The sequence below is a fragment of the Anolis carolinensis genome, unplaced genomic scaffold (assembly GCF_035594765.1).
Source record: "Anolis carolinensis isolate JA03-04 unplaced genomic scaffold, rAnoCar3.1.pri scaffold_14, whole genome shotgun sequence".
Taxonomy (NCBI): domain Eukaryota; kingdom Metazoa; phylum Chordata; class Lepidosauria; order Squamata; family Dactyloidae; genus Anolis; species Anolis carolinensis.
The window spans coordinates 6,887,494-6,900,073 of record NW_026943825.1 but is presented as its reverse complement, the minus strand read 5'-3'; the positions used below and the strand labels follow the sequence as shown (position 1 = coordinate 6,900,073).

General features: G+C 44.1%; 2 protein-coding genes across 6 annotated transcripts in view; one reads left to right on the top strand and one right to left on the bottom strand.

Moving 5' to 3' along the window:
* Positions 1-1,140: 1,140 nt before the first annotated feature.
* fkbp2 (FKBP prolyl isomerase 2) lies at positions 1,141-11,528 on the bottom strand. 3 transcript variants are annotated; one of them, XM_062965102.1, is made up of 6 exons: positions 11,389-11,528; positions 4,925-5,103; positions 2,441-2,553; positions 2,126-2,172; positions 1,963-1,998; positions 1,141-1,316 (listed from the first exon to the last, which is right to left on the bottom strand). In XM_062965102.1, the coding sequence occupies exons 2-6, from the start codon at positions 5,090-5,092 to the stop codon at positions 1,255-1,257; spliced, it is 426 nt and encodes a 141-aa protein (XP_062821172.1). In that variant the 5' UTR covers positions 5,093-5,103; positions 11,389-11,528; the 3' UTR covers positions 1,141-1,254. The 3 variants fall into 3 exon arrangements, with proteins under 3 accessions (XP_062821172.1, XP_062821170.1, XP_062821171.1); XM_062965100.1 differs by lacking the exon at positions 11,389-11,528 and adding an exon at positions 8,106-8,346; XM_062965101.1 differs by lacking the exon at positions 11,389-11,528 and adding an exon at positions 7,500-8,002.
* The window catches only part of nudt22 (nudix hydrolase 22), a 59,087-nt gene continuing 55,475 nt past the window's right edge, over positions 8,969-12,580 (top strand). Inside the window, exon 1 of one of the 3 annotated variants that reach the window (XR_010001270.1) lies at positions 8,969-11,599. The gene's annotated coding sequence lies outside the window, so the exon portion shown is untranslated. The remainder of the gene's footprint in view (positions 11,600-12,580) is intronic. The other 2 variants (XM_062965096.1, XM_062965097.1) reach the window with 2 other exon arrangements.

Here is a 12,580-nt window from a genome sequence, read left to right as displayed (position 1 = left end):
ATTCTCTCCTGACGTTTCACCCACACCTATGGCAGGCATCTTCAGAGGTTGTGAGGTCTGTTGGAAACGAGGCAAGTGGGGTTTATATATCTGTAGAATAATGTCCAGGGTGGGAGAAAGAACTCTTGTCTGTTTGAGGCAAGTGTGAATATAGCAATTGGCCACCTTGATTAGCCTTGCAGCTTCAAAGCCTGGCTGCTTCCTGCCTGATACTCATGAAAATGAACAAAATCTGGCTCCCAGTATTAAAATACTCTAAAATCAGAACAGGTAACACCTCCTAACAAAGGATTCCCCTAGGCAGGAAATGGCTGCAAGGCCATTCAATGCTAACCAAGCTGGCCAAGTGCAACATTCACAATAATAATAATAATAATAATAATAATAATAATAATAATAATAATAATAATAATAATAATATATCACATGGTCCTAAATACTTGGGAAGTGTTCGACTTGTGATTTTGTGATACGAAATCCAGCATATCTATCTTGTTTGCTGTGTCATGCTATGTCGTTGTATCAATCATCATCATCATCATCATCTTTATTTATATACCACTCCATCACCTCAAGAGGACTCAGGGCAGTTTCCAAAATGAACATAAAAAACATTCAATTGTCAAAAAAAAAACCCCACACAACATAGTTAAACATAGTAAACATAGTAAAACCCTTGCCTCCAAAAAACAATAGTTCCTTCTCTTATTCTGAACATTACTGCAGATATATAAACCCGACTTGCCTAGTTTCCAACAGACCTCACAACCTCTGAGGATGCCTGCCATAGATGTGGGCAAAACATCAGGAGAGAATGCTTCTAGAACATGGCCAGACAGCCCAGAAAACTCACAGCAATTTAGTCCCAACTTAAGTTTACTGTTGGGATTTTAAACTCAGGAGTGGCCAAGAATCCTTCCCTTTTCCCTGAGTTCTTTTGGGTTTCTTTTGGGCAGGAGGAGGGTGAAGGACTGTCGGGTGGTGTGTATGAGAAGGCCGGTCTCCCAAGAGAATAGGAACTGATGCTGGAAGCACCTGCGAGTCAGGGATACCAAAGGGAATCCGACAGGCTTCAATACGCAGCCAAGGACACTCCACCCATGCGGCCCGGACACCCAGCCCTCACAGAGAGAGGACACGTCTGGTCTGTGCTTTTATTTGGCCCATCCACAACAAACAAATCCTGAGTCGCTTGTTCAGATTCCTCTCATGCCGCTCACTCACTCACTCTCACGTCCCTCCCATCTGCCGAAGCTACAATTCCTGCCGCCGCTCAATCTTCAGCAGTTCCACTTCGAAAATTAACGTTGCCCCACCTGGGGAAAAAGGAGAACGAGAGAGAAAAGAAGAAAGGAGTGTATATCAGTGTCTCTCAACCTGGGAGTCACAAAGTTTTCAGGGAGGTCGCAAAGAACTGTCAGAAAAAATATATTTCTGATGATCATAGGAACCCAAAACCCTCCAATATTTTGTGTACCAAGTTTGGCCCAATTCTATCGTTGTTGGGGTCCAAGGGGCACTTTGATTGTAGATAAACTATAAATCCCAGCAGCTACAACTCCCAAATGTCAAGGTAAATTTTCCCCAAACTCCACCAGTGTTCACATTTGGACATATTGAGTACTGGTGCCAAGTTTGGTCCAGATCCATCATTGTTTGAGTCTGGATGTAGGTGAACTACAACTCCCAAACTCAAACTTCCAATGCCCAGCAAACCCTTCCAGTATTTCCTATCAATCATGGGAGTTCTGTGAGCCAAGTTTGGTTGGTGAAGTTCGGAATGCTCTTTGATTGTAGGTGAACTATAAATTCCAGCGATCCCATGTAACCCAGCACAGTATAGTACTACACGAGACTGACCCACATACTACACCTTTGAATCTATCATACAGATCCTGAATGCCAACCAGTGTGCGGGAGCGATTGTGAAAAAAAAAAGAAGGAAAGACACGTGAAGCTTACCAGGGATTTTGGGTGGTGCCCCTCGGTCCCCATAACCTGTGAGAGAAGGAAACACAAGAAAGGTAATTTCAAAGATAGAGTTTGAAGGCAAGCAATGGTTATTTAAGCAAAAGAGGAAGAGCACTGACAATCCCCACAATCACAATTCCATGTGGCCTCTCACCTAATTCTGATGGAATCACCAACTTCCTCTTCTCGCCCTCACACATCCTAGAAAAAAACAGAGAGAGCATTATGTTGTCGAAGGCTTTCATGGCTGGAATCACTGGGTTGCTGTGAGTTTTCTGGGATATCTGGGCATTTTTCAGAAGCATTCTCTCCTGACGTTTCACCCACATCTATGGCAGGCTTCCTCAGAGATTGTGAGGTCTCTTGGATCATCATTACACATCTGCTTCCATCAGTCGACTGGTAAATAAAGCCCTCCCACCAGGATTCCCCATGCCTCCCCAGGCACCCAATGGGAAGCCGCATTTACCCAAGCAGGCCCTGATCCCAGCCTTTAATGACTTGTCCGGTCCCCAAGGAGAAGACAAAGGGCTGGCCGCGAGCCAGGCTGCTGTCAAACTCTGTCCCGTCTTCCAGCTTTCCCTGTTGATGGAAATTAGAAGATGCTGTGAGTGAGCCATGTTTGATACTCAACAACAATGTATTGATTAGCCAGTTGGCCTTATCAAGAACAGACAGTACAAACACAACATACAACATACATCTAGTATACTTAAAATAAAATACAGAAATACAGGTATTTGCCTGCTTAGTGCCAAAGTAGCTTAACTATAGATCTAGGCATCAACTATCCTCGTCTCCCATACACTGCACCCCAATCTGATCTCTTTTTGATACTCAGAAAAAAACACTCCTCTTAATCCCAGCTCCTGCCTATGGTGAGAAGACATGCCACAGTCACTTTCCGCCTAATAATAATAATAATAATAATAATAATAATAATAATAATAATAATAATAACAACTTTATTTTTGTTCCCTGCCTCCATCTCCCTGAAGGGACTCGGGGAGGCTTACATGGGGCCATGCCCAAACGAAACAGTTAAAATGTAATTACATAAAAATGCAATTCAACAATACAGACAGAATAAAACAACATTATAGTAATACAGTAGAGTCTCACTTATCCAACACTCGCTTATCCAACGTTCTATATTATCCAACGCATTTTTGTAGTCAATGTTTTCAATACATCATGATATTTTGGTGCTAAATTCGTAAATACAGTAATTACTACATAGCATTGCTGCATATTGAATTACTTTTTCTATCAAATTTGTTGTTAAACATGATGTTTTGGTGCTTAATTTGTAAAATCATAACCTAATTTAATAGGCTTCTCCTTAATCTCCCCTTATTATCCAACATATTCGCTTATCCAACATTCTGCCGGCCCGTTTATGTTGGATAAGTGAGACTCTACTGTATATAAAAAAGCATCAGCCAACAACCAAAATCAGTTTCTCTAGTCACCATGTATTCATCTTTGGTGACTAACTAAGGCCAGGTTTACACATCAGTGTCTGTCGTTTGACCACTCATAGCTTGTGGCGATTCACAGCATATTAAGACATTATGGAAGCTGTCGTTCCGGAAATGAATCTTTCATAGAAAGCCTATCTCGCATGGAAGAGGAAAGAAGCTCATTTTCTTCAATAGATAAAGATCTTCCCCTGATATTAAGTCTAGTCGTGTTCAACTCTGGGGTTTGGTGCTCATATCCATTTTGAAGCCAAAGCGCCAGCATTGTCCGTAGACACCTCCAAGATCATGTGGCCATTGGCATGACTGCATGGAGCGCTGTTACCTTCCCACCGGAGCAGTACCTATCTATCTACTCACATTTGCATGTTTCCGAACTGCTAGGTTGGCAGCAGCTGGGGCTAACAGCGGGAGCTCACCCCGCTCCCCGGATTCAAACCAACCTTTCGGTCTCCTATCCTAGATATTTCCAAAATCACAGTTACAGTAGAGTCTCACTTATCCAACACTTGCTTAACCAACATTCTGGATTATCCAACACATTATTGTAGTCAATGTTTTCAATACAGTAGAGTCTCACTTATCCAAGCTAAATGGGCCGGCAGAACCTTGGATAAGCAGAATCTTGGAGGAGGGATTAAGGAAAAGCCTATTAAACAAATTTTTCAAATTAAGCGCCAAAACATCATGTTATACAACAAATTTGACAGAAAAAATAGTTCAATACGCAGTAATGTTATGTTGTAATTACTTTATTTACAAATTTAGCACCAAAATATCATGATATATTGAAAACATTGACTACAAAAATGGCTTGGATAATCCAGAAGCTTGGATAAGTTAGGCTTGGATAAGTGAGACTCTACTGTACATCGTGATATTTTGGTGCTAAATTCATAAATACAGTAATTACAACATAACATTACTGCATTTTGATCTACTTTTTCTGTCAAATTTGTTGTATTACATGATGTTTTGGTGCTTAATTTGTAAAATCATAACCTAATTTGATGTTTAATAGGCTTTTCCTTAATCCCTCCTTATTATCCAACATATTCGCTTATCCAAGCTTCTGCCGGCCCGTTTATGTTGGATAAGTGAGACTCTACTGTATAATCTTTTTACGGGTGTAAACCAATTATAGGTGTTGGAGTTCCCGATGGCGCAATGGGCTAAACCGCCGTGCTGACAGGACTGCTGACCGAAAGGTTGCCGGTTCGAATCCAACCTGGGGAGTGGGGTGAGCTCCCATCTGTTAGCTCCAGCTCCCATGCGGGGAAATGAGAGAAGCCTCCCATAGGATGGTAAAACATCAAACATCCAAGCATCCCCTGGGCAACTTCCTTGCAGACGGCCAACTCTCTCACACCAGAAGCGACTTGCAGTTTCTCATGAAAAAAAGCCAATTACAGGTGTTTGGTTAACACTTTTCCCTCTTTCCTATCCCACCCAACATGACTTCCTATGCTCACCAGGTAATGCATGTGGAGCACATCTCCTTTGCGGGACTTGATGGGGCAGTTGTCGACCCGTTTCTTGACTCCGATCTGGAGCTTCCGTTTCCCTTCCGAGCTCAGAACTGGCGAACAAAGTGCCCACAGAGCAAAGCTCAACAGCGCCGCTCCCAGGTTCACCTGCATGGTGGAAGACCCTGGAAGGGCAGAGAAGAGTCAGGAGGGAGAGCAGTCCATGGGGGGGAAATCACCGCAACACACACACAAAGCGGTTAGGGAGGAAAATCAATGCAGTCGCTCACAGACAGACCGTTGCTTTCTCCCTTCGATGTGTATGAAAGACAGGTGGATAGGGGAGAACTCCAGCCTTTCCGGTCACCCCATATTATTGTCAAAGCCTAGAAAAGGGCCCAGGGTTTGTTTGTGGGGTCTTATTTTTGTTCTAATAGAATCCTACATGTGAACCGGGCTGTGGAGCAGCTGGTTAGTAGCCAGCTGCAATAAATCACCAGCCTGGGTCGGAGTAAGCTCCCAACCATTAATAGTCTAGCTTGCTGTTGACCGATGCAGCACGAAAAACAGTTGCATCTGTCGAGTAGGAAATTTAGGTACCGCTTTATGTGGGGAGGCTAATTTAACTAATTTACGACTCCATAAATAAAACCTTCCAGCAGCGTGAGGAAGAATGAGGAAGTACTCCATCAAGGACTCGGTGTCACAAGTGGACGCTGAAGCGGCATCTCCCGTGGCCGGAATCGAGCATACCCTCATGAAGCCGGAAGCTGGAAAAACGTTAAATTGCCTCTGTGTCTCTCTGTCTATATATGTCCTATGTCCAATGGCATTGAATGTTTGCCATGTAGACGTCCATTGTGATCCGCCTTCGGGGTGAGAAAGAAGGGCGGAATATAAATACTGTAAATAAATAAATAAATAAATAAATGTGGGGGGAGTTCTGGGATCTGCAGTTTGGAAAGGCAAAAACTTTCCCAAACTTCTGCCACGGGATCTGCTCTGGGTAGTTTTAACTCGCAACACCCAAATTCCGCAACCATGGGACTGTAGATCTTTTTCCTGCCTAGTTCTACCCAAGGCCAAGTACTCCCCAGGCAGGAATCAACCAGGCCTTGAAGCTGCAAGACTTTTAAATGCTAATCAAGGTGATTAATTGCAACATTCACCCTTGCCTCCGACAGACAAAGAGTTCTTTCTCCTACTCTGGACCGTCCACAGATATAAAAACCTCCCTTGACTAGTTTCCAATATATCTCACAACCTGAGGATGCCTGCCATAGATGTGGGCGGAACGTCAGAAGAGAATGCTTCTGGAATATGGCCATACAGCCCGGAAAATTCACAGCGACCTAGCGATTCCGGCCATGAAAGCCTTCAACAACATTTCACAAACTGTTTTCCCCTCACAACCTCTTGGGATGCCTGCCATAGATGTGGGCGGAACATCAGAAGAGAATGCTTCTAGTATATGGCCATACAGCCTGGAAAATTCACAGCAACCCAGCGATTCTGGCCATGAAAGCCTTTGACAACACAATTTCACAAACTGTTTTCCCCTCACAACCTCTGGGGATGCCTGCCATAGATGTGGGCGGAACATCAGAAGAGAATGCTTCTGGAATATGGCCATACAGCCCGGAAAATTCACAGCAACCCAGCGATTCTGGCCATGAAAGCCTTCGACAACACAATTTCACAAACTGTTTTCCCCTCACAACCTCTTGGGATGCCTGCCATAGATGTGGGCGGAACATCAGAAGAGAATGCTTCTGGAATATGGCCATACAGCCTGGAAAATTCACAGCGACCCAGCGATTCCGGCCATGAAAGCCTTCAACAACATTTCACAAACGGTTTTCCCCTCACAACCTCTGGGGATGCCTGCCATGGATGTGGGTGGAACATCAGAAGAGAATGCTTCTGGAATATGGCCATACAGGCTGGAAAATTCACAGCGACCTAGTGATTCCGGCTATGAAAGCCTTCAACAACATTTCACAAACGGTTTTCCCCTCACAACCTCTTGGGATGCCTGCCATAGATGTGGGCGAAACATCAGGAGAGAATGCTTCTGGAATATGGCCATATAGCCCAGAAAACACACAACACCTGAACTCCCGGTGATGAAATGTGGAGCAATTTTGGCTAAAAGAGGGCTCTTGGAAAGGCTGTAGCTCGTAAGTCAAATCACATGCTTTGAATGCAAGATCCCACTCCAATCCCCAGCATTTCCAACTCGAAATCCCACAAGCAACACAGATGGGAAGGATCCTGATGTCTTAAAGAGGCAATCAGTACTGAAATAAGACAGACCAGTCGTTTAATTCCCCCACCCTTGTATAATGGAGCAGGTACGGTAAGGAGTCCCAAGTCACCAAGCTCTGTCCCCTTCGCACGACACACTGGACATTCAACAACAAAAGCATCCCCATCAGACGGCTATTCATGCAAGTGGGTGCCCTTCGGACTCCTGTTTCTTCAGCATGCCCTCCCAAATTGCCCCGTCGTTGCCCGGCTCCTACCCTGGCATGCAACAGCCTCTCCGGGGTCCCCCAGGAGCCCCTGGGCCTTGACTTACCCGTCCGCCAGAGGTGACTCGGACTCAGTGGCAACCAGATTCTCCCCAAGGACACTGGGATGTCGCCACCCCGGGGAAAACACATCCAGCAAGGCCTCTACGCTTCTCCTTCCCTAGGATCCTCTGCTCCTGCTTTTACTAACCCTCCCACCCCCCCCCCCCCCAAACCTTCGCCTAGACAGTGATCCCCAAACTCTGGTATTTTGGGCGTTTAGGACTCCCAGAGGCATCTGCTCGGCCAATGATCATCGAATCCTAGAGTTAGAAGAGACCACAAAGGCCATGCAGTCCAGCCCTATTGTGCCAGGCAGTGTCATCATGAAATATGATGTGCAGATTTGATAAATGTGGTTTTTATATGAATGAACTGAATCAAAGGTGTATGAATGGGGCCTGATTTGGCTGAAGACACGATTCTAAACTTTCGGAGGCCTGGAAAACAACTGAATTGCTAAGCAGAGGCTGGACGGTGATCTGCCGGGAGGGCTTTGATGGTGTCTTCCTTTGTGGGAGAAGGGGTTATACTGGATAATAATAATATAACAATAATATATTAAAATATTATAATGATAAACAATTATAATAAACCATAATAATATACACGACCTTGGAGGCGTCTACGGACAACGCCGGCTCTTCGGCTTACAAATGGAGATGAGCACCAACCCCCAGAGTCGGTCACGACTGGACTTAACATCAGGGGAAACCTTTACCTTTAATAATAATAATATAATAATAATAATAATAATAATAATAATAACAACATTTTATTTCTAGACAGCTCTCTCTCCCTGAAGGGACTCTATTATTTATTTATTTATTTCCAGCATTTATACCCCGCCCTTCTCACCCGGGGGGACTTATTAAGCAGAAGCTGGATGGTCATCTGTTGGGAGGGTTTCAATGTCTTCCTTTCTGACAGAGGGAGTTGGACTAGATATTATTATTATTATTATTAAGCAGAGGCTGGAAGGCCATCTGTCGGGATGGCTTTGCTGGTGTCTTTGTGGCAGAAGAGATTGGACTGGATATAATAATAATAATAATAAATATAAATATAACATTATCAAAGAACTTCATTTCTAGACCTCTCCCCGCAAAGGGACTCAAACATTATTATCATTATTATTATTGGATACAAAACAAGATGAGTAAACAGCAAACAAGATCACTATGGAGGCTTTTGTACTGGATAACACGTCAGGCAGTTCCCTATTATTATTATTATTATTATTATTATTACTGTAATATAAATAATAATAATATACTTCATTTCTAGACCGCCCTCTCCCCACAAAGGGACTCAAACATTATTATCATTATTATTATTGGATACACAACAAGATGAGTACACAGCAAACAAGATCACTATGGAGGCTTTTGTACTGGATAACACGTCAGGCAGTTCCCTATTATTATTATTATTATTATTATTATTATTATTATTATCTAAATAATAATAATATACAGTAGAGCCTCACTTATCCAACATAAACGAGCCGGCAGAACGTTAGGTTATGATTTTACAAATTAAGCACCAAAACATCATGTTATACAACAAATTTGACAGAAAAAGTAGTTCAATATGCAGGAATGCTATGTAGTAATTCTTGTATTTATGAATTTAGCACCAAAATATCATGATGTATTGAAAACATTGACTACAAAAATGTGTTGGATAATTCAGAACGTTGGATAAGCGAGGCTTGGATAAGTGAGACTCTACTGTATAACATTATCAAATAACTTTGTTTCTAGACTGCCCTCTACCCCCAAAGGGACTCAAATATTATTAATAATAATATAATACAAATATAATATAAATAATAATATACTTCATTTCTAGACCGCCCTCTCTCTGAAAAGGGACTCAAATATTATTATTATTATTGGATACAGAACAAGATGAGTGCACAGCAAACAAGATCACTATGGAGGCTGATAATACTTCAGACAGTTCCCTATTATTATTATTAAGCAGAGGCTGGACGGCCATCTGTCGGGAAGGCTTTGCTGGTGTCTTTGTGGCAGAAGGGATTGGACTGGATATAATAATAATAATAATAATAATAAGAATAAGAAATACAATATTATCAAAGAATTTTGTTTTTAGACTGCCCTCTCCCCCCAAAGAGACTCATATATTATTAATAATAATATAATACAAATATAATATAAATAATAATATACTTCATTTCTTGACCGCCCTCTCTCTGCAAAGGGACTCAAATATTATTATCATTATTATTATTGGATACATAACAAGAAGAGTAAACAGCAAACAAGATCACTATGGAGGCTTTTGTACTGGATAACATGTCTGACAGTTCCTTATTATTATTATTATTATTATTATTATTATTATTATTATTACTGTAATCTAAATAATAATAATATACTTCATTTCGAGACCGCCCTCTCCCCGCAAAGGGACTCAAACTTTCCTATCATCATCATCATCATCATCATCATCATCATCATCATCATCTAATTACTTATTAATCGCCCTCCATCCACGATGCTCTAGGCGATTTACAAGATAAAATGGTAAAGGATAAAAATACATACAGCAGAGTCTCACTTATCCAACACTCACTTATCCAACATTCTGGATTATCCAACGCTTTTTTGTAGTCAATGTTTTCAATACATCGTGATATTTTGGTGCCAAGTTCGTAAAAACAGTAATTTATACATAGCATTACTGCGTATTGAACTACTTTTTCTGTCAAATTTGTTGTATAACATGACGTTTTGGTGCTTAATTTGTAAAATCAAAACCTAATTTGATGTTTAATAGGTTTTTCCTTAATCCCTCCTTATTATCCAACATATTCGCTTATCCAACATTCTGCTGGCCCGTTTATGTTGGATAAGTGAGACTCTACTGTACATACAAATATTAATAAAATTAACATAGATTAAAAGCTCTAGTAAAGAGCCAGGTCTTGAGTGCTAGGGTAAAAGGCCCTAACTCACGTATGGCTCTCATCTAGGGCGGCAAGGCATTATCATGATTAAGCAGTAGCTGGACGGCCATCAGCCGGGAGGGCTTTGATTGTGGCACAGGGGGCTGGACTGGATGCCCTTTGGGGTCTCTCTTCCCACTCTAGGATATTATGATTCTGGTTCTTCTTAAGCCGAGTCTGGGAAGCACTGGCCGGGTTTGGGCCGACCCGCGTCCCCTTCCCTTCCCCTCCCCACCCCGGACGCCCCGGTTAGGGCACCCCGAAGCGCCCCCCTCGGCGGCCCGCCTTGCCGGGGCCTTCCTGGTAGGCCCACAGGCGGGCGCCGCTCTGGCCTTGGGCGCCGCTCTTGGCGCCTTCCTCGTCCTCCTCCTCCTCGTCGCCACAGTTGGTGACTTTGGCCCAGACCCACATCATGCCCGCGCCGGAGGGGTCCCTGACCTGGTGGACCCACACATCCGCGGGCGGGCCCTTCTGCCTGGGGACCCAGACCTGGCGGGGCTCCGGGGCGCTCCCGGCCCGGTTCCCCTCGGCCTCCCAGCCCTTGGAGGCCCGGCGCGGCTTGCGCGGCACCCAGACCTCCGCTGCGGCCTCCCTCAGGGCCGGCTTGGGGAGGCCTCCCGAGAGGCTGCGGCTGAGGCCTCGCGCGCCGAGCTCCCAGGCCCCGCGGCGCGAGGCGGCCTCCCGGCAGGCCTCGCCCGCCCAGGAGATGCCTTTCTCCCGCCGAGAGGCCTTGCTGTCCTCCGGCGCCCACGAGGCCTGCGTCGCCGCGTCCCTCCGCGCCGCCCTCGGGGGCCCTTCCCCGGCCGCCTCCTCCTCCTCCTCCTCCCGCTCCCCGCGCGGCCCGCTCTCCTCGGGGCCCCCCATGCCGCTCGCTCGCCCGCCTCGCCTCGCTCGCTCGCTCTCTCTGCCTCTCGCCTCACCTCAACGCGCCTCTCCTCAGCGGACACCACCCGCCCCTCTGCGCATGCGGGGAGCCGCCATCTTGCCCACAGCCCTGCCGCCGCGCTCTTCCCTCACGTGACGCCAGGCAAAGAAGAAGGCCTCGCTGGGCCTGTTCCGAGCTGACTGGCCCTGTCACAGAAGCATCCTCTCCTGACGTTTCGCCCACGTCTATGGCAGCCATCCTCACAGGTTTATTTATTTGTATATTTATTTATATCCCGCCCTTCTCACCCCGAAAGGGGACTCAGGGCGGATTACAAGTTACCATATATACTCGAGTATAAGCCGAGGCGCCTAATTTTACCTCAAAAAAAAATGGGAATACATTGACTCCAGTATAAACCGAGAGTGGGAAATTTCAGAAATAAAAACAGATACCAATAAAATTACCATATATACTCGAGTATAAGCCATCCCGAATATAAGCCGAGGCACTTCATTTTGCCTCAGAAAAAACTGGGAATACATTGACTCCAGTATAAGCCGAGAGTGGTAAATTTCAGAAATAAAAACAGATACCAATAAAATTACCATATATACTCGAGTATAAGCCGTCCCGAATATAAGCCGAGGCGCCTAATTTTACCTCAAAAAAACTGGGAATACATTGACTCTAGTATAAACCGAGAGTGGGAAATTTCAGAAATAAAAACAGATACCAATAAAATTACCATATATACTCGAGTATAAGCCATCCCGAATATAAGCCGAGGCACTTCATTTTACCTCAGAAAAAACTGGGAATACATTGACTCCAGTATAAGCCGAGAGTGGGAAATTTCAGAAATAAAAACAGATACCAATAAAATTACCATATATACTCGAGTATAAGCCGTCCCGAATATAAGCCGAGGCGCCTAATTTTACCTCAAAAAAACTGGGAATACATTGACTCTAGTATAAACCGAGAGTGGGAAATTTCAGAAATAAAAACAGATACCAATAAAATTACCATATATACTCGAGTATAAGCCATCCCGAATATAAGCCGAGGCACTTCATTTTGCCTCAGAAAAAACTGGGAATACATTGACTCCAGTATAAGCCGAGAGTGGTAAATTTCAGAAATAAAAACAGATACCAATAAAATTACCATATATACTCGAGTATAAGCCGTCCCGAATATAAGCCGAGGCGCCTAATTTTACCTCAAAAAAACTGGGAATACAT

What these genes read in the sequence shown, in the direction of transcription:
- fkbp2 (XM_062965100.1), bottom strand. Translation starts at nt 8,196, where the DNA reads ATGTTAAGTCCAGTCGTGACCGACTCTGGGGGTTGGTGCTCATCTCCA. An exon ending in TGGGATCAGGGCCTGCTTGG is followed by an intron (nt 2,173 to 2,440) that starts GTAAATGCGGCT and finishes GTTTTTTTCTAG; the next exon opens with GATGTGTGAGGGCGAGAAGA. An exon ending in GGCACCACCCAAAATCCCTG is followed by an intron (nt 1,317 to 1,962) that starts GTAAGCTTCACG and finishes CTTTTTCCCCAG; the next exon opens with GTGGGGCAACGTTAATTTTC.